At 40.3% G+C, this 26,767-nt stretch overlaps 1 protein-coding gene and 1 long non-coding RNA gene across 5 annotated transcripts in view; one reads left to right on the top strand and one right to left on the bottom strand.

The window, feature by feature from the left end:
* LOC139609522 (hyccin 2-like) overlaps positions 1-26,767 on the top strand; it is a 42,897-nt gene that overhangs the window by 274 nt on the left and 15,856 nt on the right. For 2 of the 3 annotated variants that reach the window (XM_071464275.1, XM_071464449.1), the window contains exons 2-6: positions 13,443-13,527; positions 18,873-18,951; positions 21,800-21,901; positions 23,467-23,646; positions 25,697-25,777. In XM_071464275.1, the coding sequence (XP_071320376.1) occupies positions 18,901-18,951; positions 21,800-21,901; positions 23,467-23,646; positions 25,697-25,777 (414 nt within the window). In that variant the 5' untranslated portion in view covers positions 13,443-13,527; positions 18,873-18,900. The remainder of the gene's footprint in view (positions 1-13,442; positions 13,528-18,872; positions 18,952-21,799; positions 21,902-23,466; positions 23,647-25,696; positions 25,778-26,767) is intronic. The other variant, XM_071464354.1, reaches the window with a different exon arrangement.
* LOC139609860 (uncharacterized) lies at positions 17,287-21,624 on the bottom strand. Of its 2 annotated transcripts, XR_011685389.1 has the most exons (4): positions 21,370-21,624; positions 21,121-21,183; positions 18,761-18,891; positions 17,287-17,580 (listed from the first exon to the last, which is right to left on the bottom strand). It is a non-coding gene; the product is annotated as an uncharacterized lncRNA (long non-coding RNA). The 2 variants fall into 2 exon arrangements; XR_011685398.1 differs by lacking the exons at positions 17,287-17,580; positions 18,761-18,891 and adding an exon at positions 18,911-19,046.

The following is a 26,767-nucleotide window of genomic DNA, read 5'->3' on the forward strand; positions in this document are numbered from 1 at the left end:
ATTTCGTTACCTGTTAGCTGGCAAAACACTCATTTTTTTTCCTGGTTGTCCTAGTCAAGGGGCTGCTGGTGAGTTGGGACATCATCAGCACTGTTGTGTTGATGTGGATGTAAACCCGGACCCTCCAGCGTCAAGCGGGCTGGCCAGTGCCGAGACAAGGGTTAAGTGTCTTAAGAAGGGGACCACCGAGCAGATGCTGGGGCTTCGTTGAAGCCAGGCAGCCGGCGGTAAGTCGTTTCGGCCTAGTCACGACTGGTGAAAAATGAGGAGGATGAGGATGTCCACCAGCTGCTGAGTAGGGCAGACACGCTCACAGCACGCAAGCCGAGCTAAGGCAGCTAAGGTGGACGTCCAGGTTCAGCTTTCGTGGCAGCTCCGAGCCGACGGTGGCTAACGGGGTAACTGACTGGTTAACGGAGCTGCGTAGAAACATCCAGACACCACGTTAGCTAGTTTCCGTGTTTGAGGTGAAACAACAGTTTTCATGTTTCTTAATGTTAGCAGCTGAATATTTCGTCCTGAAAACATGTACAGTTTTTGACTGTCCTGACACTTGATCGGTGAACTCCACCAAAAAAAAAAAAAAAAAAAAAAAAAAAAACCTGCAGCATGTTTGTTTTATTTTGAAAGTTAAGAGCGGAAGTTTAAATTTTGCATCTGCAGCCTTGATGTATAACTTTTTGAGCCAAAAGCAAATGTCCATCAGGTAACATTAGTTTTGTTAAAGGAGTTGCTGCAGAGTAAATGTCTGTCATGTACAGCAGGTGAGTCAATGTGTCTGAATTGCCTTTGCTATATTGTTAGCTGTCATCATAACATAATGTGAGTTTGCAGCTGTAACATGGTTATTTAAACACCTACCACATATGTATAGATATTCATTTTAAGTATCTTCATATGTCAGTGGCTAAGTTATGTTAGGTATGAACATATAACTTGTTAATTGATTTTAATTCACCTCTCAGTTGCCTCAGTTAACAAGAACACATGGTCAGGACCCTGGTGTTAGCTTTTCACCCAGAAATATTTAATCTGGATGATCAGCTGCAAACATAATGGCTATATCTTCACCATTTGGATGAAGGCTTGGTCTCACTCTGTGCTTGGACAGAACAGTGAGTTACTTTAGACTAGAGCTTATTTTCTCTATCATTTGCTAAATGTTCTTTAGTTTATACAATATCAGAAAATAGCGTAAAATTTCTCACAGTCAAATTTTCCAAAAGCCCAACATGGCAAGTTCAAAAAACTAGAAAGAGATTTTTGGCTCTCAATTTCTGTCAATTGATTCAATAAATCAACGATTTGCTGCCGCTGTACTCTAGTTATTCAGCGCTCAAAGTGGCCGACAAACAACTTTCCTCACAACAGTAACGTCTCTTATTCCCTCCTCCCTGCTCTGCCAAGCCTGTTCACTTCTGCCAAGTTGCTTTCTAGTTGATCTTTCGATGTTGACATGCTGCTGTTCATAACACTGATATCAGTAAATTAAATGAATGAATGCTTGGACTGGTGCTGGCCATGAAAAGTAAACCACCCCTCAAATGATGGCGTCACGGGCAAAGATGTAGAGCTGAAGATCCAGATAATTCCATGCCATCTGCTGCTCATCCTCAATCGTCATTCCTCCTCTCTCCTCCTCCCTTGCTCTATCTCTGCTACTGTGTGTTTTGGGACTAAGCTATCATCAGAGCTGTGGTCTATTTTAGACAGAAACTCCATTTACCCACTTAATCTGTGTCTCTGACTGCAGGAGTTGAGTTTCTATTGCTCAGTGTAACAAATGGTATCTTATCCAGCCCAAGTTATTTGACGAGCAAAGGCCCTAAAACGTATCAGATTATTTTATGAGTTGGTGAAATCACTTATCGTGCAGTTTACTGTAGTTAGACAAACAAAAAAAAAAAACTCCTTAGCATGCCTCGTGTGGTTTGAAAAAGGTTTTGCTAGAAGCAGAGGTCAACTCTTATAAACTTTGTGCCAGCATTTGAGCTGACTATTAATGTACAACATTGTCATTTGTTGGCCACACATCTGCAGCAGCTGTGAGCTTATTCAGACAGGTCTGAACCAAAACAAATCTAACAGTAACTGTATTGAGTAGTGTGTAGCCTCCCTCCCACCTATGGTGATGCACATGCCTAGGGGATCAAAGCTGTAATTAGCCTGCCATGGATTAGCATTGGGGACTATTTTCCACTGTACTTGCTCCCACAGAGCCAGCGGATCGCACAAGCAGCACCCCCCCCCCCCGCCCCCCGGTCCTCTTCTTCCAATAGAAAAAAAATCAGAATATCTGTGTTTTTTGTTGGCCCCTAGAGACCTACCGAATGAGAAGCATCATAATTCTTCCCTGGGCAGTTTGCACATGCAGTACATCTGAAACTAATTGTTATTTTTCTGTCTTTGTTATCATTCATCAACCAAATAGATTTTTTTGATGTGCTTTAAAGTCCACAGTGGAGTCATTCTAGTTGTGCTGGGTGCAGACGGTCTTGAGAATCAGCTGGATATGTGGTTGGCATGTAGAGTGGTGCTGCTGACTCACTGCACTGCCAGGTATGAGGTCTGTCTGTGTGTTTGCTGTCACCATGATGTACAGTGTACCCCCTCCCTCTACACACGCATGCTGAGTGCCTTGTCTCTCTGTCAGCCAAACAAGAGTTCATACTGTTCCTCTGGGGGCTCCAAAGAGGTGGAGCAGCATGATGTGTGTACTCTCTTGTTTGTAAATGAATCAGTGCTTTCAAAACTGATTGCAAAAAGGTTTGGGAATGGCAGGGTATATTGCCCGAGCTAATGATGGGATTACCATCCAGGCAGTTCTGCAAACTGCAATTTGAGGCAGGAGGATGATTAATGTTTCATAACAATAGTCTTGCTTTGGGCAGCAACTGGTGATATGTAAATTTTTTTTATTCTGCATATTATTTTCTCAATTAATTAAATACTCTATAATTGAAAATAGCAAAATAATTTCCCACAGTGATCTACAGAGTGTTTGAATGCTACAACCAAATTTCGAAAACCCAAATATAATCAGTTTACATCATATATGGCAAACAAAAACACCACATCCACAATTTTGAGAAGCTGGAACCAGCAAGTGTTTTATGTTTTTTTTTTCTTCTTTTTTTTTTTTTTGCCTGAAAAATAACAAAAAAGTAGTTCAAAATTAATGAATTTGATCTCAATCGATTAATTGATTAATCAGCAAATCGTTTTAGCTCTAGCTGTGTTACTGAAGTTATAGGAGACCCGCAAAGAAAAAGTAGCAGCTGGATTTACTACATTCAGACACTGTATTGTAATTCAGATTTACAGAATTTTAGACAGATTATAGGTATGTAACAAACTGCAGAGCTTCAGCCTTTAAAACACATGCAGCGACATGTACATGTGTGTCATCATATTATTCAAATGTAACACATCTTTAAATTGGAATAAGGCAGAACTGACAGATGAATGAAGGTAAACAATGCAATTCTTGTAGCCAGTTTATCAATAATCTATTAGAGGAGACAGTTTTTTTTTATCAAATTCATAAGTCACACTTTGCTTTTGTTTTTTGGTTTTTTTTTTTTTGTTGTGGTTTGACTGTAGTTGGCAGGTGACATGAGGATTACATATGCTTGCAGTGCAAGCTTTTAAAACAATCTCAGATTATATTTGGAAAGTGGCCCTTGCTGCTAAACTCTGATGCCATCATCACAGTGTTGGTTCGCTGGACGTGTGTGAATGTTTTGATTAGGTTAGATTAACTGTATTATCCCTACGGCGAAATGGCTTGTTCCCATGGCAGTGGTGAAGGGCTTTGTCATTGGTCCGCTGTGCAGTTGATTTCAGTGTGCCACAGACTTTCACCTCCTTCAGTTCATTTCAGAGAGTGCTACTTTTGCCAGCCTCCATTATTTATACAATACTGTGCTGGCAGATCAAGCGGTTAACCTTCAATCCACTATTCTGCACTGGACAGAGTGAATAGACAACTAGGTGTTTCAGACAAATTTAAATCCCTGTAATATCTTAATGGTATTAAATGGAGAAAAGAAAGACAACTATAAATATATACTTCAAGCAATTGTTTTTATATGTTGGAAGTAATTAAATTAAATCGTCTATGGCAAACTATAGAAGTGAACATATCATGATGTAATTGTATAAAAATACATGTTATTTCATACAGCAATGGACGATCAGGTAATGAACAGTGTAATTATCAGCGTCCGCAGAGATTAAGCTGTTTTTGTTTCTTTACAAGACGTTAGTGTGACATCTGCAGACAGGTAGCTAGCAGTGGTCACCTGTCAGACAGGTACAGGCTGAACAAAAAGTGCACACTTTTCAGTCGAATCCAGTGGCTTCGCCTCTCACAACCAGATAACACTTTGTCAACAATCTCTGAGCCAAAGTACTAAAACCTAAAGTATTCAATTTACAGCGACAGAAAAGCAGCAAATCCTGCCTTGAGAAGCTGGCGCCTGCAAATGTTTGACATTTTTGCTTAATAAATGACCAACTGCGCTGCTCTGTAGTAGCAGCCCAGAGGCCAAAATGGCTAGTGTAGTTGAACATCACACAGGTTTTGCACAGTGGGACTGAACTAAACTGAAGACTGTGTGGGAGAAATAGGGTTAGCTGCTTTTTAAACAATAATTTCTAGGAAGAAGTGATAGTCATCTTTCTGTTTGCACCATATGAAGTACTCTGTTAAAGACTAATACCAGAAGTGTTGCTATTTAAGACTGTTCCCCACAAAAAGTAACAGCTGTGTTTAGCAGTTTGACCAGATAGGCTCCTTTGACATGCCGCAACTGCAACAGAAGGAAATGACACATCCTGCTGTTGACCTGAACACAGTTTACATGAGACAGAAAGGCATCTGAACTTTAGCCCTGTTGTACTGGGTGTGAGAGTGCATGTGTGTTTGGAGGGAAAACACAAGCGGTATCATTAAGACAGCAGAACGGTCAGTGTGTTTAAACCAAGATAACAGGTCATCATCCTTTCACGGCCACTGTTCTCTGCGGGGCTTTACCTTCCCGTCGGTCAGCTCTCTGCTGTCCTGCTCAGCTCGCTGGTCACGACTCAGCGCCTGTCTGAAGTTGAACAGATGCCAAAGCCTGGTTGATTCCAGGGGCCTTTGAATTATTGCCAGTTATTTGTTGTTGTGATATGGTGGAAAAGACGGTGAAGGAAAGTGGAGGCTTTCACTGAAGCACGCTGTGAGAGAGGCACCTGTTAACAAACGTGTTACCTTACATTTATTGAGGCCTAGTTGCTCATGATGCCAGTTTTCTGGCTATCTGGGAACAAGAGGAAGGAGGATATTTCTAGGAATGCAACCTAGCTGATCAAATATAGACAGTTAAAAGCGAGTTGAAGGCCTAAAAGGAACAGTTTGCATTGCATTTTATAATTTTTTTTAGATGTCTAGGTCTAAAAATACTTGGCGTGACTGATGACTTCCTTGGCAAAGGGAAGTCTGGCTAAGGCTCCATGGCTAATGCTTATTAACTTGGCAACCTTTACTATCAGAGCTCTGTCATTGTCAAGCAAGTGTAATGCCTTGTGTCTGCTGCAGTGCAATGGATGGAGCTAAAATACAGCCCACATTATTGTTGTTTTCTGTATTGTAGGAAAATATTTGATTTAATAATCATTGTGTGTCTCTGGGTGGGAGGAAGCTGAGAGTCCAGGCTCTCTGGCTTGATTTTTGTGGTGTTCAGTGGTTTTACAGGCCCCTCAGAAATCGAGGTTGCTATGTAGTAATGCAGCCCCCTCCTCTGTTTTTTTTCCCCCCCTTTGCTGATCCTGTGGTCTCAGGCCTGTAAGCAGACCAGTGGTCTTGGCATGTCATGAAAGCCCAAGGTGGCCCATTGTTAGAAGACTGCTGATCGGCTTATATGGCAGTACAGCATTTTTCTCCATTTCTCTAGAGTAAAGTTAAATGCTTAGCTGCTTGCTCTCCCACACACATGCACACGTTGTCAGCAGCAGCACTAAACACAGCTGAATTAGTGGCCATGTGCCTTCAGTTTGAACTGTCAGTGAACTTCTGACTGCCCAAGTTTTAATAAAAACAATCCTCACCACCTGATGGCTCTTTCAGTGCAATACACTTGTGCTACATTAGCAGTTTTGGTGGACACTCACAGAACATTCATTAACCTCTATCATAGTCTTTGGACATTATTATAATGATATGTGTTCGTAGTGTTTCTTCTTTAGGGGAAGAAACTATGAGAAATACTTTCAATATAATGTAATCCAATAAAACTCTCCCACTAACCACATCGTAGAAAATGACTGTGCTGTTGAATCAAGACCCCTCCGACACAGTGTTAACAAGTGAATGTTACAACCTTCATGGGTTGATTTATTGCAGTACAGTTGTAGTGAATTGCTTTAGATTGTACTGGTGCACATAATATTTTAGTGAGTCTGTACTTTCTTCCTTAGTTTGTCTCACCATCACAATGGTTGTGTGTCCAAAGGAATATTTGCACCAGCCTCTGCAGAATTACTCCCATTCAGAAAGGTGTATTATTGACATATTTTATGTGTTGTTCACAGACAATTAATGACAGCATGAATTACTTACTGTTTTTGAAGTGACACTGTTATTTTTCCTTTTGTAAGGAAAGCCTTGACTTGTTAAGACACTACAGCAACACTTGTGGTCTATACAAGTGCGTACTTAATTTGAAACTTGTCTGAAAATTACAGGGCGTTGCACACAGGGATTCACTGGAAGTCACTGAAGATAAGATCACAAACCAAATGTTTGAAATGCAAAATTGCTGTAAATTAGCATTTCAGCAAGTCGAGTTGTTCCTCCTCGATCCCAATGCTAATATGTCTAGATGAGGTTACTGTGGGGCTTTCTGGAGGGCCTCAGTACAGACTGTGTGTGTTCATCCTGTGTGTGAATTTGTATACACACAACATTTGCATTGAAAGCATTTGTATGCGTCAGTTTGAGGAGCAGAGAGAAAGGGGGCAGGATGCTGTTGGCATTCACCTGTGCTGTTGTGGCTCAGTCTGTTTATTCTGTGGAACTGTGTGTGTGTGTGTGTGTGTGTGTGTGTGTGTGTGCTTAGTTGCAACATGGGCCCATCCCAACACGTCTGGTCCTGCAGCTGCAGCAGAGCTAATTTTAGCCCAGGATGTGTGTACGCCTCAGTTCCCCTCGCCTGGCCTATGAGAGATGAGGAGAGGATGAGGGAGATAGAGTAGCCAATATTTCACTGTCTCTTTCTCTCTCCCATTTGGTGGATCTTTCTTTCTTTCTTTCTTTCTTATTTATTTATTACCTGTAGTATGTAGTTCACGTGCTCGTAGAGTATTTAAAGTGTTTTGTCCACGTGTCCTATGCCCACTATTGATCCACACAGGAACATATTGACTTCAGTCACTGTTGCCTGTCTGTTTATGACCTTTAACCATCAAAGTCCTTGGTATCAGTTGACATCTATACCTGTATATGGTCATCACTCTGTATAGAAAATCACAGAAAGTGGTATTTTCCACTGTTGTATCTGCCAGTAATAAACCCCAGTTTGTTCCTGTGTAGACAGCCTCCTCCACTGGTGAGTGGCTGGTTCTTGTTACGATTGAGAGGCACAAGGAAGGAGATTACAGCAGACTGGTTCACTGTGGTCAGGTATTAGAGTTAATCCCCCTACATAGGGAAAGTGTCTGGATAAAGTGTGTGTGTGTGTTTGAGTGTGTGTAATATGATTGTGTGTATGTTCCATGAAGAGTGATCACTTGCAAACACACATACGCCAAGAGTACGAGTAAGACTATGAGGAATATCTGAGCAGCAAGGAAGCAAAATTAGTGCACACGTGTGTTTTATTCTTACTCATGCATTTGGGCAGCAGACTGAAACAAAACTCACAGTAGTATTGAAACTGCCCCACATTTTGGTAAACCTGACTTTTAAACCCCTCGAGACTCATCTTTGTATGTACCAATTTTGAAAGTACAAAAATAGCACAATAATTGTGTGGGTTGTGTGTCTTTGAGCAAAGCACCGAATTCCTCCTGGTCTGTATTTGACCCGGTGCTCTGACCTTCCTGTTGAAGAAGTTAAAAGCAAGGAAAATTTCCCAACAGCAGCCACTAAACTGTCCCGCCATCGTTGTTGGATATTCATTTTGTCATGGTCATGCTGACCAAACCTGAAGGCAGACAGACAGCATCAGAAGTGGCGCAAACACAACAGGGACCGAACTCGCTCAAGCTCAATAATTCATGGCTGAATGAGCTAAACTGACCTTGAAAAATCCCCAGTGTTGGACTGTTGAAACCTGGCACTGCTCATTTAGGGCAGAGAGGAGAAGTTGAGACAGACAGACACAAACACACATATACAGCACATGTTCACTCTGCCTTTTGGTAATTTTTTTTCTTTCATTCCTTGATGCAGGGTAACAAAATGATCTGCCAACTTTGGTGTTTGTCACGATTGCAAAGACAGTTTACTTTGGATTTTCTTCATCTTCCGTTCGATTTTGTAGCTTTACTCTGTCTGGTTTACATGTGAAAGAAAAAACATGCGATAAAAGTAAGCAGCCTTTAAACTTTAAATCTGTTTTTCTCAGCTTCACTGTCCATACTACTCACTACTGCCTGCCTTCGTAAGGCAGCACATGCAAGTCTTCCGCACGTTTTGCCTAAACAACCGGGAATGAAATCAGTTTTGTTTTGACTCCCCTCACTCCTCTGCCGCCAAATCCTCTCACCGATCTTATGGCAAGATGGTCTTTTTCACACACAGTTTTGTGTAGATCATCTGGAGCTGCCAGTTGCATTTGAACTCTAACAAAATGAAAATAAAAAAAGTGACATTTCAGCGGTGGTGCAGATGAAAGAAACTGTTGGTGCGCTCATACCACTTGTTTAGAGGTCTGCAGCACCCAGTAAGTCTTTTGCTGAGGTGTTTAGGACATGTCTTTGCACGGTGTGCTGAAAAGTATTGCACCCAGTCATCACACTCGTAAATAATGCCGCTGCAACATTTGCATAAGTTATAACAATGTGCCACTGTCCTCCTTTTTCTTGTAAATGTTTCTACATTTAGCTGTGCTTTGGTGGATGCCGCGAACCCTCACTTACAGACTCATGCCTGGATCTGACACATGAGATCAAGGTTGTTACATTTCTGACACCCTTTTAGGGGGGAAAAAAATGATGGTCTGTTTCCTTTCCATCACGCAGCAACTACAGTAATTCTCAATAGAATAACCCTTTTGAAAGATGGTATTCAAATGATTTGTTGTAAATCGTGTCACATATGTCACATTTAGGCAGTTCACGACTGCTGTTACTCAACAGTGATTCATTCAGAAAGCAAAACAACTAAACTGCCAACACTGGCAGGGAAAATATGAAATGGTGTCCCCAAAAAAGAACTAATACAAGATCAGTGTCTATTTGGTTTTATCTCAGCTAACACAAGTGAGGGTGGTTTCTACTGTAGGTCATAACAGGAACAGATGAACTAGTTCAGTCAATAGGTCTATCACCTCTCCCCTCTCTAGGTGCAGCAGTGGTTAGGAGTGGGTCTCTGTACTGGGCTGTAACCTTGTGTTTGTTTACACTGGTTTAATGAGTCACTTAGTCACGGATACTCGTATGATTCATCAGTTTCTACCGAATGATGAGTATTGTTAGCAGCTAGAGAGATCCCTCTGTTTAGTATTCAGTAGAAACAAGACTCACCAGCAACCAATGGGATAGATTGTAGGCCTAAATTGCTTGGTTTTATGTCAAGCATTGTTGCTAATAATGTGTCTTTTAATGGCAATATCAGCAGTTGTACTGTAGCTTGCTACCTAATGTAACGCGGCCCCACTTTAAGAGGTTAATTTACACCGATGGTGAGGTAAACACACATACAGTACACAGGACAGCAGTGCGGGATTAGCATAGAAGTGACTGTCATAGAACTGACCTGATTAGCATGCTTGTAGCGCTTGTTTAAGGAGCTGAATGGCATGTTGATTAGCGTGTTGCAGCTGTTGTTGGCCCTGTATGTCTTGGCAGCTGTTGGCAGAGGAAAGGAGCGGCTAAGACTGTCCGTGGATGAGGCTGGAGTCAAGGCACAACCACACACACACAACCACACACACACACATACATACACACACACTCTCTCTCAGTACTCTTGCCCCAATATTCGACGTGTTAAGCTTTTGTCGTTGTTTTGGATTTTCTGACTTGATTGATTGTATGAAGGGATTTGTCACTGACCAACTTAGCTAACAAATACAGTACTTAATCAGTCATGAGACCGCCGAGCTTCTTGGCAGGTAACAGTCATTCAGTGTGGCGAGTGAGCAGTTCCTTTTCCTCCCACTTAAGTGCAGTCAGAACAACACGTAGCACTCAATGGCCCTTTTGTCAGCCATATATTAATCAGTGGTTATGCGAAAGGTTCCACTGTTTCATCATCATCGTCGTCGTCGTCGTCGTCATCATCATCATCATCATCATCATCATCATCATCATCATCATCAAAGAAATGCATGTTGTGTAGAGACTGAGGAAGGAAAATGCGTACAACCTGATGATTTACCCTTTTCCTTCATGCAGAAGTCCTGCATCATACATTCATGAAGGTCACAGTGTTTAGGTTTTTTTAAGTGTTGTTAGGTGTTGTTACTGCCTTTGATAATTATGACATTTTGTTTTCAGGAGAAGTCTCACCATTGCCTGACTAAATTCAAAGGAACATATAGTGTGTTAACTGCTCTGTCTTGAACCTCAGTGCACAAAATACACACTCTGGCTTTGTTTCAACTTTGTGCACAGTTTAGCAGCATGTCTAGCCATGTCATTGTGATTTGGGGTTTGAAGTGCCGTAAACAGGATGGGTTGGCACTCTCCTATTCCCTTGTGAGCCCCGCCACAGTACAATGAGGAGGTCCTGCATAGAGGAAGAGCGGCCCTTGAAGGAAAGTTTGGTTATTGTCATTCACCAGGCCTCATTAGGTGTATGACATATTTAGCCAACAGTGATGGCTGGCTGGAGAGCACTGTTGTTACCACACACGCAAATACTGGAATGAGATGAGTGGGGAGGAGTTGCACTGTAGTTCCTCAGTACAGTTGATTATGCATTGTAGTAACCAGAACAGCTTTTCATTTCTGTTATTATATCTGTTAACCAGCCATATGTCTCTGTCTTACAGTAATTGTATGACAGTACTGTGGCTTTTGGGTCGTATCTGTATAGTAGGGAAATTCCACCCTATAGAAAAGGTATAAGGCACAACCCCTTTTAGAATTACCGTACTGAATTGAAGATAATGGATGTACTTTTGTCACATTGCAGTCATTTTTATCTCATACCATATCATTTGAGGCACCTACAAAAGAAAAAAGAAATTAAGAAGTAAGTATAAGTAATTACAAATGGCCTTGCAAATTCCCCTTTATAAATTGTACATATAGGACAAAGCTCATAAGCTAACTGAAAACAAAATAAAAACATAGTTAAGGCCAACTTGTACATTGTTAGTCAAATACACTTTTCTCTACATAATTATCATCTATTCGCCATGTTGTTTGGACAAGGGAAAAAGATCTTAAGGTTTAGATTCATGACACAGACCACAGTACTGTACAACATCTTTAATTCTGTTTAAAATCTAATTTGTTTTAGAGAATCACCTCCGTAAAATTGCTTGTGCTAGTGTTGGCATTACGGTATTAATCCTCTATCCATATCACAGTATAATAGATTTTCTGAGAAATCAATTGAGGGAATTGTGAATAAATTGTTAATAATAAAAGAACCACATGGAATGTCAGTTTCCAGCAACAGGACATTACATTGATGCAAAAATCATATCAGAATCCAGTGTTGCATTGAGGCAGTCCAGCTCATTGACTTGTAGCATTCACAAGAGCCCACAATGGCATCATATACCCAGAGATATTAAGGGAGAGCTACCACAGCATGGAAAAACATCCACATTTATATTGCCACACTTTATAAATCCTGGACCCATTTGATACATACAATGGGGACTAATGAGGTGGTATCCTGTTCTAAAGAATTAGAAATCTTTCCCTTTCAAACATTATTTTTATGTGACATGATTCTGTCATCTGACACGCATCCATTCATGTTGCAGATTTAGTTTGTGTTGTTTTATTTATTCATCGTCCCTCCCTTTGCTGTCTTCATCCAACCTGGAGGCACTGTTACCCTCGGCTTTCATGAGTCACACGACGAGTTGGCTTTATCTGGAAAATGAAAGTAAATAGAGTCTTTGCAGCTTTTAATAGATAGAGAGGGTACGCAGATAATCTCAGGCAGATGGGACCTCTGCACGGTAGCTTCCATGACACCTTGTGATGAATTGCTAATGTAAGGGTCCTTCAGGTAAACACAAGGCTGTGTTGGAAATGCCGAACGTCAAATGCAGTGCTCAGTGATGTGGCACTGTCTGGCTCTCAGGGACACGCAGCAGTGCAGAGCGGGCTCTCTACAGCGTCTTCTTGTGTGTCACTGAAGCCTTGGTTCATTCTGCCAAATACAGTAAATACTATGGGTGTGGATCCACAAGATGCATTTTTAGCAGGCAAGGACAACAAGTTGGCCAGCTGACTGTTGCTATGCAACAGGAGGGAACTTGAAAACGCACTCCTTGTGCCATGCCTTAAAATAACCTTTTAAACAAAGTGTATGTAAAAAAAAATAAAAAAAACGCACAGTTTCCATTATGAAACAAAAACTACATGCTAAGCATGTTGCATGCTTGTTAGTTGGGCTTCTCTATAATGGTATAGCTGTGCATCTTTAGTGGAGGGTAATGTTGTAGCAACCACTTGTTGGTACCTGAGTCTCCATGTGGTCAGCTGCTTTGTTCATTGTCTTGGCTGATTATTCGTCATGTATGTTGTTTGCTGGCCAGTAGAATTTCCTCTCTCAGCAGCATTAGATTGTTTTAGACCCCTCCTCTGAAACACTTTGAAGTTTGTAATATTTGTAATTCCTTTCAAAGTCATCTATCTTTAAAGCTGCAACAATTAGTCTATTAATCAAATACCTGATCAAAAGAAAATTAACTTGTAACTGTTTTCATAAATGATTAATCGTTTAAAGAATAAAGCTATTTGTTGATTTTGTTTGGTTTTATGTTAATGCTAGCTCTTGGCAGTCTAGAAGAAACTTTGCGAGTTCAGCATCAAACTTTCTTCCCTTACTCTCAGGACATTGTGATGGGCATTTTTCATTTTTTTGATGTTTTATAGACCAATCAATTAATTGAGACGGTAATAATCAAAAACAAAGTTTGTTTGTAATTCCTTTAAAAGCCATCTATCGTTTTGATTCGCTCTGGAAAGAAACATGTTCGGCAAAATATTTTTTGCAGTTTACTTTTGATATGACACATTATCATTTTTCCCTGTTGTTGCAGGTGACCCTCAGTGAGTGACAGATGTGTGACACTGTGGAGAACCATTTGCCTCTCCCAGTGGAGATCTGAGTTCTGGGATACTGAGGTAAGTGCAACGGGTTAACAATGTACTTAAACTTCCTCCATATTTTGTATTTTATTGGTAATCGTGAACAACTGAATTGTTGAACTCATAGTTTTGAAAATACTATAAATACTGTAAATCCTCAAATAGTTTACCCCAGTGTCAGAGAGAACTGATTATATGGGACAGGCTTATATTGGAGACAGACCTTTATTTCTAATTTCCCCTTCCCCAGTTATACAATCTCAAAACCTTCCCCATTTTTTACCTTTATGTCTCAATAAAGTCTCTATAGTGTCCATTTCTATAGCCCTGATTTCACAGCACAAACAAGAGGCAAGTTAAACCAAATGATGTTAAGTTACCGTAAATGAAACTCAACAGTTTGTCCAATGTCACATTAAAGTCTTACAGCTTTCCTTTTTTAGGTAGGCTTTTAATGTGAAATAAATGATCAGGAAGGAAGAAACAACTGGAATTAAGAGGATGAAAACATTACAGCTGTTCTCAGAGCAGCAGAGTGGCAAGTATAACATGACTCTGTTGTTGTACTGATGTAATTTGTGCTGTGGACATGTACATTATAAAGAATTTACCATGTGAGCTGCTCAAGTAGTAGGTACAGGTATTTTCACCCCCTCATGTTTTTTTTGGGTTTTTTTTCTAAACCCAGCCTTTCTTTCCTCTGGAAAGTTAGGTCACACTTCTCCTTACATTATCGGTCACTCCCTCCTGTAACAGTTCACACTATCACTAAAAGAGATGAAAGTGAAGAATACATTTTCAGTGGCATAGATATGAACTATTGAGGCAAACACCACTGATAGCTGATTCTTTCACCTGCATGTTTGTCAAAATATTTGGAACATTTATGTTGTGGACTAAGTTCTATTTATGTGGAAGTCTTACATCTGAGTGGTGGATTTTTTTTTTTTTTTTTTTTTTCATGCCTCCACACCAGCAGATTGACTTGACTTCAAGGATGAACTGGTTAGAATTTGGTGATCAAATTTATCAATCTAACACAAATGTCTGTCCTATGATGACGAGATTACATTTTATATGCAAACAGTCAAAGGTCAACCTTACTGTGACATCATAATGTTCTGCAAAAACACTTCTGGCCATTGTTAAATGCTGTAACTCAGGAACAGAAGAGGTGAGGAGATACTGACCATGGTTCCTGCAACTTGACTGGCAGAGGCATACAACCATGAGGCGGGAGTTCAAGTTTCCTTAATGTTGCAGTTTCAGACGTTTTTATTCCGGTTAAGCACTTTGCAAGTTTCTCTTGTTCAGCACAAATCGGTTATGTTTTTTCCTATGGTTTTATTTTTTTGCTGCTATATGTCTAATTTATGCTGTTAAGCCAAAACAAGTAACAAAACAAAGCACAATGAGCTCTCACTTAAAGCATTTAGTTCTCCTGACTTATATAGAGAATGGTTACTTCTTTTCTGAGAGCAATATGATCTAAATTGTTTTTATAAAACACGCATTTCTTGTTCGTGAATGTTTGTCATTGCCAAAGTCACTTGACTACAGTTCCCATGGCAACTGATAAGCCTGCCCTACCAATTGTGAATTTTACTTCAGTGAGTTTTTGACAGTATGACAAGCCAGAGGAAATGAATGAGTCAGCCTTTCATGAAGAGCAGAACAAGCTTAGTAAATGGAGCTTTTCAATTCACACAGATTGAACGAGTGTGCTCACACAAAAAGATTTCACTCGTTCAGATCGTCATCTGCTCTGAGCAGTGAGCATGATCACTGTCTCCTCCTACCCAGCAGCAAATCTGATATCTCTCTCCTCTAAGCCTGTTTTATAACATTTTCAGGCTTATCTGCAGCATTCAGGGAGTCATGCATCGTTTTATTTTGGATTTGTGTATCATGGTAACCTCTAAATACTGGTGTGAAATACTGGAGTGCCTCTGAAATGTTATGGGGGAACTCTGTATACTATATACTATAATTTTTGTCTCTGGATGAAGTGGATGTGTACATTTAGTCTTGCACTGATTTAAGAGGAAAAGCCAAAGATGAGAATGAGAGGCGAACAAGCAGTTAAGTATTTTTAATGAAGTAAAACTCAAAGCTTATCTCCTGATCTAAATCTATATAAAAGGTAAGTTGAGGAAAGGCCATTCAGATTTACAATTTATCAGTGCTTAAATTATTAAATTATTACCTCTAAATTTCAAAACAGAAGTCAAATGACTAGTTTTTCTACACTCACACCATAGGAGTTGAGATATGTACATCTGTTGTTTTTTTTCTTTAAATAAAAATTAGATAAGAAAGTTAATATAAAAGGTTAATATCTTAAAATTTAATTACATTTTTTTTTTACTTTTAAGTAAATGTGAAATTTCTGTTCAAGCCTTAAATACAGTTTTCATTTTGGCTTCTCTGTGTGATTTGCGTCATTTACTACCAGTCGTCGTTGTATTTTCTGTAGACTGTGAGAAACAGTGTGAGCTTGTGCTAATTTCCTGGCCTATAATGATTTGGGTCTACCAAATTAGATTAAATAGGGGTGTGTTGACATTATGGTTTGCTGTGGGAGAGAGCATTAGGATTGTGCACATACGCACAGCACACAGTTTGACACTGTTTGGGGCTTACAAAAAGGAACAGTGTGTGAACATCGTATAAGCAGTGGGTGCTAAATCTGACAAATTCTGTGTGTGTGCATATTCCCAGTTTTGCACACACACAGCATTTTACTCTTGAATCTTTACAGTTTCATGCACATCTACTTCTTAACTCTCTAAATAGCTATCTGCGTAATCTCTGTGGTTTGAGTTCAGTTCTGTTAACTTGCACATCTGTTAACTTGCACATGTCAGAAAGTTAACCAAGGACACTGACCCATATGCAGCTGCAGCGAGTTCATTTACAACACTCTTCTGTCACATGTCGCGTGCTGTGGAAGCACATTTTTGTGCTAAAGGGAGGAACACACGGCAGGATGAAGAGTGAATTGATCAGATCTTAGATTGTGACATAAATGTGATGACTGCTTATAATCACAGTGTGAGGGCACACAGTGATTACATAACTCATTGCAAACCACTCTGGTGCAGTCTCTAGATACCATTTGTCTAGACTGTAGATTACTGTATATGTAGTATATATTATAGTCCCTTAAATTATGACATTTGCACATCTCCGTCACATCGACAGTCACTGATGAAAAGAGAATTGTGTTTAAGCATACAGATAACATAAACCGAGTGCTGGCTGCAGGAGAAAACCTTACTGTCAGCCAGCGGAGGCTGAAGCCTGGAATGTTAAGTGGGATCTTCCTACTTTGAATTTATTGAGTTAGTCCTAATCCATAATCCCATCAAGTCAAAACCACAACAAGCTTATGGGCCACACAGGTTTTTTTCCCCCAAGGTGAAAGGCTCGAGTGCTGTTGTATTTTAACACAAGGAGCCAAACTCATGTCTGACAAACACACTTTAGAGTGAGTCTGGAGTGACAACGAGTCAACAACAGTCACAGAAACTGCAGGCATTTTCATAGTTAAAGCATGGAACGTGGTGAGGATGGATGTTATGTTAATTGTCAGAAAGGCTCCATTGTGACCATGACTCATTCATCACCTAGTGTTGAGGCTTGAGTCAGGGATTCTATTCATCTGAAAGGATTTACAATATAGGTCGGTTGTGTGAAGTTGCTGCTAAAGAAATCAATAGCAGCTTTCAGGTTGTAGATTCTATTGAGGCGTTGGTTTCCTTGCGATTCAGTATTTTTTTTTTTCATGTTGACTTTATACGTTTTTTTATTGACTCAGAGTGGATGATTACAGGTTTTTATTGACGATTACAGATTACAGACCTGGTTCTTGCTCTTAACCTGATTAGTGGTAGCTCAGTCATGTCAGTCTTTGGTGAAGGGTGTTGGTGTCAGACAGTGAGAGGTTGGTCTGCTATGATGAGCTGAAGCATACATCTGCCATTACAGAAGAAGTGTTTGTTTCTTTCATTTTGGCAACCTACAGGCTGTATCCTGTAGCCTGTCACTGGAGCCTGAGATAGGCTTGGGCCAATATTTTGCTTATACCTGAAACAGAAAATACAATAGTATAATTAATTATATATTATTTAAAAAACACCTGAAACATAAACTATACATTGGACTGGACTGTATCAGGATATAATTGTGGATATCGCCCATGCCTACCCTGTGATTGCTTTTGCTCCATCAAACCCCACACACACACACACACACACACACACACACACACACACACACACACACACGCACACACACACACACACACTCACACACACTTGCTCCCTTATGCTGAAACACATGTCTCATTCATAACAAACCTTCTACGGGATAATTAATGACAATATATTTTCCACGGTATGAGGAGAAATGACTTGTTATTTTGGGCAGTTTGCTGAAGTTAATTTTAGTTGCTGGATACAGAGAACAGGACCAGGGATAACAGTGTAGCCTGCCGCCCGACATCAGAATATATTTGAAGAAACAAAAGACTGTCTTGTGTGATTTTGTGTCTCATCTCTCTTGATATATTATGAATATGAAAACTGTATATTAACATATAGGAAATTCAGATCTGAGCTTCAATTCAATTAAATTTTATTTGTATAGCGCCAAATCATAATATGCATTATCTCAAGGCACTTTACAGGGTAATTTATAATTTAATGAGTTTTGGTCACTCATTGTGGTGGTGGTGGTGGGCTAATTACTACTTTCCAGACAGGCATTGGTTTCTATTTACTTCAAAATGCTGAGAGTTAAAATTCTGTCTCATGAAGACTTAACCCAACTGCTAAAAATTCAAGTCTGAAAGACACGTGACATGAAATGCTGATGTTGTCAAGTGCCATCTTGTCTGTCTCCATTATCAGATGTCAAAGTACATGTTTGCCTTTTTTTGCTGCACATGAACCCAGACTGTGCTTTGACCTGCATGAATTTAAAAAATGAATTGACTGTTCACTGTGAACGACAAGCAAGTTTCAAGTCCCTGCAAGTTGATTTGTATACCACAACAAACTGATGAGAAAAAAGTCTGCCTTTTTAGTTGGGAAAATGCATTCTGAAATAAGACAAAAAACGACAACTTGGGCATTCTTTGCTAAATGGTTTGTAGTAATGTTGAGTGAATTATACGTGCTGTGACGTTAATGGGCTCAAACATGGAAAAACACTTGTATAATTCTTGATTGTGTCATTGCAAGGACATGTTGGCTGAAGTGCTCACTGTTCTCATGGCTCCCATGTCTCCTCCTCTCTCACAATCTCTGCTCTCCTTTTCTTTCACTGTATCTCCATCTCCCCTCTCCCTCCATCTTCCATCTCTCTGTGTTCACCAGGCAGCCGAGGGGGGGGTCTCTGAGGAAGATGCTGGGTTCAGAGCGCGGTGTTGTTGAAGAATGGCTCTCAGAATTCAAGGTAAAGTCTCCCCTCTGTTCTCCATCATGACTCATGTCAGTGAAATGTGTCCCTGGAGGTCATCTTCAAAAGCATTTATCCAGAGAAACCAAACACTGTGGGGTTTAACAGCCATGATGAAAAAGGGTGTGGAGTGCACAAGTGTGTGCATGTTACCCCTTTAATATTTCAGTCTTTTGTAAATTTAAAAGCTATGTAAAATCATTTTAGGACAGTTAAGACTCTGGGTCAGCTCTGCTGTCATCAGCTGTTTGTACTTTGTGCTTTTCAAGCTCAGGCTGCACATGAACTGTACCTTGTGGTCTTCCATCTCACAAGCAGACACACTTTGATTTCATCTGTGAAACATGTCTTTTAATCATCATTATCAAACTCTCCATCATGCTTTAATGGAAACTTGTTTTTGCTCGCAGGCATGTGAAGTATGAACAGGCTTTACACACAGGGAGATTTCAGTAATCTCTTTCTATACATCGTTGTATTAAAGCCATTACCGCTAACTAAGTCTAACTTTCTCATAAATGCTAATCTCTGATGAAACTGACAAAAAACTGCCATGTTGAGTCAGTTTCACTTACTCATAACTGAAACTCAAACTTACTGAAATGAAACAGCTTTCCTGGTTGCAGATTTAAGATTATCTGTACTTTCAGTAACTGCTATTAGTGGCAGCATGTTAACATTAAAAGTCTACTGGATTAGGTACATGACCTCATAACTCAAAGCCTTGTGAGAGTTGCCTTAGCTCTGTGTTAATATGTTAAATGCACAAGCATTGAAGGTTGAATCTGAAAAGATGATTGCCACAGCAGTTGATTTATGAGTTGTTGAGTTGAGTTTTCCTCTTAAATGCATTAGGATAAATATTAATATTACAAATACTGACAGTTCGTCTTAAAAAAAACAAAAGAAACAGTAATAACAGTAGCTTCTCTGTTCCTAAATCTGGCACATTTGTTTAAGGTAACTTTCAGGTGTAATTCAAGAACACAGTCTTGATGTTTTCTCCACTGTGTTCTTCACTACATTTCACTCATGCTAAAGTACAGGCAAGCCAGACAGAGTTTATCCAAACAAGTGGAAGTACAGCACTCTGACTGACCTAACCTCTAATGTCTGCTGGATGCACAACCAGCTCTTTTCCCTGCTGCGCTATCCTCACGCACTGGGGCTATTTTTGACTCGAGTAGCTTGCATCTCTAAAGGATAAAATTCACTTGTGAATGTAAATAAACATTGATTTTACTTGGAAACGGACACAAATGTAATATTCAATGACATATTTCATTTGTTTTTCACTTACTCTTTAGGTACTTAACTAGTTTTTGTTATTTACATCACTTTTCCTTCAAGGATTGTGAAGCGGAGCAGGAGTAGGAATACTATTGTTTTTCTTAAAGTAATGAGCTATGTACATGAACTAAAACAAGAGAGGTACAGCTACAAAGTATCTGTTACCTTACCAATCATAAGTCAGGTGCAAAAATGTACACAGCATGCTTGTAAAATACAAAAAGTGTCAGCATAACAACAAAATCTGGCTGCTTGAAGAGCTGCATCCATAAACATAACAACATTCAGGTCACACTGATGACAGCTGACTTCAGCCCAAAGTCTGAGTCCTGAAATGGCCACTGTACATGAAGTATTTAAAATGATCTGTGTGTGATGAAGGGAGTGCAAAGGGAAGACAAGCCAAAGAGATGAAATAAGCATGTGGTCCGTTGGGAGGGGTGGCAGAGGATAGCACAAAATTGTGAAAGAGAGAAAGGAGGGAGTATGATGAATAGTGTAGGAAATAGATTGGTATGACTCATGGTGTGAGTGGTGCAGACCAGGGACATTGTGTTCTGTCCTCAAAATGACCATACTGGGGCTGTGCTCAGAGTGTATCTCAGCCTTCTGTCATCTCCAGACAAACACACAATCTTGACCATTTAAGGAACCTGTCAGATATTATCACTGTGATGTTCAGTGCTTTTAAAAAGTTATTGTGTTTTTGTGTGTGCGCACTTTCACTGAATCTGCCTTATTGACTTTCCCAGTCAGTGATTTCTCCACACTTGTTTGACTCTCAGAAAAGAGGGCTCTTTAATGGCAGTTTGACATGTCACAGTGCGAAAAGCATAGGTATAAATAATAAAATGAGTGATGGCTGAATTCCATTACCTGCTCCAGCTCCAAGATCCTGGTATTGTTCATGCTGGCCCACTGTCATGGCTTCCTGGGACACTTGAATAGAACAGAGCCATTGTTACTGTTATTAGAAACACCTGTGATTTTCCTGCTATGGCAGGTCACAGTGCCTGCTGTGAAAAACACCTATGGGTGTGCACTTGTGCCATTTACATGTGGGTCATACATGAACGTGGACAGAGTGATGGTAAAAGCAAATCCTGAGGTTTCCAGTAGACTTACAATAGACAAAAAGGTGCTGCGTTTGGGGGGGCTGCTAGTGGAGAGATGTGGCAGACCTTCTCCTCTATGATGAATTTGCCTCTTAATGCAACTAAAGAAAATGCTGCCCTGCACGCCCTCACAGGTGTTTTCACTTAACTCTTTAATTACACCTCTTCACACATTGAAGTTGGGTGGAGCTATGGAATTCCATCATGTTAGCACAGATCTTAGCACAGTTTGTCCACACCTACATAGTCCAGAGAAGCGCTCTAATCCGGTTGTGTAAGTTAAAACACGGACAGCACGGACAATAGGCATGTAAAGGCCTTTAAACTGTAAAACCTGGTGACAGTTTTTTTTTTTAATGTGGAAAAGGTTGTTTTCCCATTACTATTTAGAATGATGCAACAGAAAATGTCCCTCAAACCTTTCTTTCTCTTTGCTCCAGTCCTTACCAGAAACCCACATCCCCAGCTACGCCGGCAGCCTTCATCTAAAGAAGTCCCTGGTGCCGGCACTCTACAGAGTCATCCAGGACCCCAACAATGAGGTGATACACAGGGCGCACACACACACACTTACTTAGAGTCCCAAGTATGGTATTTTTAGCTCAAAGCCACGTGTTGCTTATGACTCACAGAATGTAGTCCCAGTTGGCAGTGAGCAAGACACTGACGCACACCTGTGTCTGCAAGGTACATGTGCCATAAAAACACAAGCACGCACTGCTCTGGGAGAGTATGATGGACAGGCACAGTGCCAGTGCTAGCCACGTTACCTGTGAGATGGCACACAGTGTTCCCTACACACACACACACCCACACACATACCACTCTGACAAACTGGAGCATCTGCTGCCCACACTGGTAAAGCTACAAACATAGATTCAGACACAGATACTATACTGTACTTGGTCACAAACTCAGGTTGTTATTAGGTGTACTACACCACACAAGCACCACAATACCAGCAGGGCTAAACCAGTATTTTCTCTTTAGGGACCTAATGACACAATTTTCGAGCTAAGGCCTGAGGCACTCAGTGAGACGGGACTTTAATTTCACTCTAATGATACAGTTGGTGCCTCCAATTCTCTTTCCCCTTCTTTCCCTCACTCTTTCATGGTTGAATTTGGGTGTCAACCAACCAGGGATCTAAATTCCATTAGCGTTGTCAATCTGGTTGCACAATCCCATTAATGACTGGACAAGCGATCCAGGAGAGGGCTTGTGTGTGTGTGTGTGTGTGTGTGTGATAGAGAGGGAAAGAAGGGGATTTTACTTGTACTTGACTGTTGCGTGTTAAATTAGTCTTTTTTTTTTTTCTTTTTTTTTTTAACTCATGACATGGAGGGCCAAATGCCTTGCCAAATTCACTGATTAGTTTCCACTTATTTCAGGGGTAGCCAGAGTACAACACGCACACAAGAGCAGTGCTGTGTGGGCACTCACTTCACTGACCCCTGGACAGTATAAACACATTGGCTCAGCTGGCTCCCCTGAGACTACATCTGACCAGACTTTCATTGTAGTGATTTATCCCCTCTGCTCCTGCACACCTCCCACTACTGAGTGGCAGCAAAACCTTCCTTCTAACTGCCCGTCTCTCCCTGTTATGGTCAGGATGAGATCCATTCATGTTTTGAAATAGGAGCTGTGAAGCAGAGATACTGTCCTAAAGTCCTCCTGATGGAAAGGTTGCAGCTGAGACTTTGTTTTGCATTTGAGAGAAAATAGTATTTTATCTCATATCCTCCCATCATCCTTTAACTTGTTTTTTTGTTTTTGTTTTTTTTAATAACCATAGGCATATATTCATGTTAATTTGATGAATCTGAAATAAAGCAGATCACTTAAGATGACCTGAGATTTTTTCTTTTTTTCTTAAACTAGACATAGGTGCCAGTTTTTTGTTAGGTAGGTAAAATTTAGGCTTGTAGAATGACAATACAAATGACTTAGACTATTTTACACTGAATATGGAGAAATTTACCTTTCAATATTCATATCCAGTTTTGATTATACACTTGTTACAACTTAACAACCATAGTGCATATTCTAGAAAAATGTCTGACCTGTGCTAATTTGCATTAACACATTTCCTACTCTGATCCAGTTGTTGGAGCCTGTGTGCCACCAGCTGTTTGAGCTGTACCGGAGCTCTGAAGACCGCCTGCGACGTTTCACGCTGCAGTTCCTGCCTGAGCTGGTGTGGGTATATCTGCGTGTCACGGCCAGCAGGGATCGCCAGAGCAATGGCTGCATTGAGGCCCTCCTCTTGGGCATCTATAATCTGGTGGGTGTCAGCCCTTGTGGGTGTGGTGGTGGTGGTGAGAGAGGCGAAGGCATGACCTTTTAGAGGTTTTGCCCAGTGAATTCCAAATATGCTAGCAATGAGATATATTTCTGTGTGCCAGTTCACATTCTTATTTTAAGATATCCATGCAGTTACCACGAGGGAGGCAAACTAGCAACCGCAAAGTGACTGCAGAAAAGAGCTGTGGCATAAAACAGAGCAAATCATCAGTAAACAATAAGGAAATGAGTGTTGCCCACCCCTCAATTCCACTGGATAATTGTCTTACAGAGAAATAAAGATTAGGAGCATCATTCAGCTGCTGTTGATAGTATTATCACAATGCTCATAAATGAGCAGCAGAGATGGCGACAGTGTCCAAATTCCTGCAGCTGAAACTCTTGACTGTTGACTAACTGGGATGGTGTGGCTCATTTTTTGCTGTCAGCTGACAAAGAAAGAAAGAGGGCTCCTACTCATCAGGTGCACTAGTGTCATAGTTTAAGAATTGCATGATAGTTTACATGATGTCATTTGTTACTGGCCAGTATGAATATAGGAAGATATTATGTTTTAAGTTAGAAAGTAGTGCTTTTTTTAGAAACATATCTGATAACATTAGTTTTTACAGTCATGACAATGGCTTTTACAGTTTTAAACTGTTAATGTGAAAAAGACCATAACGATGATATGATATGCAAATCAGAGACCTAACGCAGGTGGAGCATTAGTGAGGCTTGTCTGTTGACAAGAAAGTCGATCTGCAGGGAAAAGCCCAGTTAATGGATAGAGCCTGGATAGATTACATCACCAGGAAACACCCTTGGGGAAATGGGCTAAGAGCTAGAGATATCAATAGAAAGAGCTCCATGTCAGCTGGCACGGCTAAAGGTATATCCATGCATAATTTATTCCTATGTATCTATACTACTCCACACACACACACACACACACACACACACACACACACACACACACACACACACACACACACACACACACACACACACACACACACACACACACAACATGCTCATAGCCCTGCCTTGCTTATGGTCACTGCCAACTGAACTCTGATAAACAGCTTTGCTCTCAACAGTCCCATCAGATATTCAGAGATATACAGCTAGCCACTGAAGGGCAGGACAAGGCTTGAGCCAACAGTATGCTGAATGTCAGGGAGAATGGGAGATGTGAGGGATAAAATTGTTTTTGGTACCACATTTCAAAACCCAGATTATGGATGCTTGGATGGGGGAATGGATATACTGAGATACATTATATAGATATAGATATATAGAGAGTTGTTGTATTGGCCCCGCACAGCCATAAAACAAAAATCTGACCACTCTGAGCAGCCCATGTGGAAAAAAAAAAAAAAAAAACAATTTCAGTTAAAACACATTCATCCATATTTGATGATATAACAAAAGCTCCCCCACCTTCCACATCTGACATAAATTATAGAGATAAAACTGAAGAACATTATAAAGAGAGAAAACACAATATTTCTGTGTCAGTCAGTTAACAGTGTCTGCCATCCTCGCATGTAGTAGAAACAATTGCTTTGATGACTTTTACACACCACTTGAATCCTCCTCAGCAGCACATAATTTGTTTACAGAGCGAAGAGTAGGAACAACAAGTGCTTTGTGCCAAATGAAAAATGCTCAGCTGTATTATCTGTGTGAATGCACTTGATTATCATTTCGACTGGTGGAGATAATCATGCATTAGCTTTAGGAATGGCATCATTTTCAGGGACGCATTCATCTTTACGTATCACGGTGTGAAACTGGAATTGAGTGGTAAGGATTCTGGCAGCGACTTTCAATCTGTCAGTCAGTAACATGTAACAGCAGTAAGGGGGACAGTGAATTGTCCAGCAGCAAGTGTTTTCACCAAATCAGATAGAGAAAAACTGGGTTAAGCTAGAAATCTTTATTCAAATGAAACATTTACTAACTCGCAGTATAAATGAGCATTTTGTACCCAGCTGTTTAATGACGCCGCTTTTCCGTCTCTTCCTCCCTCTCTTTGGTTTTTGCAGGAGATCGTGGACAAAGACGGCAACAGCAAGCTCCTGTCCTTCACAATCCCATCTCTGTCTAAACCATCGATATATCATGAGGTAGAACGCCTGGCGATCCAAGCAATCAATGTTTTCACCACACCTCCCTCCTCAGTGTACTCCACTGTTTACTCTTCCTGCCTTTATTTATCTTTTTTGCTGCTTCTGTCTTCTTGTCTCCTTCTTTTCTCCTTTCCTCTGACTATGAGAGAGGTCCAGAGACTCATTGAAGTGTCTATTTGGAAGATGACACCTCAGTGTCTAACTCTTGGGGAGGTCCATTTTCATTAAACTCACCTCCAGGGCTTATCCACCTGTGTGTGAAGGTGTCAGTGTGCCTCCAACATTTGAACTGGGGGGCTTCTCACACAGTTACTTCAGTCTCTTTTTGTTTGTTTTACCAAAAGCTAAACTATGGATGTCTCTTAGTCAAAACTGCACCTCTCTCTATGATGGTTGGCTTTTTTTTTTTTTTACTTTGAGTGTCGCCGTGTTGTTATGCCTATGCCCCTCATCAGCCATGGCCAGAGACATGATGTTCTCAGGTTGTCTCTCTGTATGGATGGACGTCCATCTGTTTGTTGTGAATATTTTATTTCAGTAACACCTTAAAGGGAAATTCCTTCAAATTTGGCACAAACATTTACTTGGGCTCAATGTGACCCCACAAAACCTGTTTGTGGCCATAACTTAAGAATTCATTTGCTAACAATGATAATATACATGTAATGCTTTATTAAACTCCTTTAGTCTTCACTACAAATATTGTATGAGTCTGAACAGACATGAATGTAATGATGGTTAGCTTTAATTAGTGGTCACCTTAAGTCTCTCTCTGCTATGGCCACTTTTCTTATTCTGTGTTTTTCACACATCTAATTTTGAAAAAATTTAGTATAAAAGTTTGGATACGCCAAAGTAGGAAAAACTCCCCTGCAGATAAATTCGTTACTGTTTGCATTTTTGCATATATTGTAACTTTTACATTTGTGTTGTTTTGCTGTTTTTTTAATTTTATTTTAAAAGGAGGTAACACTTAACTGTGGTGTT

Source organism: Trachinotus anak, unplaced genomic scaffold (genome assembly GCF_046630095.1).
Source record: "Trachinotus anak isolate AG129_WGS33_773 ecotype Australia unplaced genomic scaffold, CSIRO_AGI_Tana_v1 ptg000001l, whole genome shotgun sequence".
NCBI classification, from domain to species: Eukaryota; Metazoa; Chordata; class Actinopteri; order Carangiformes; family Carangidae; genus Trachinotus; species Trachinotus anak.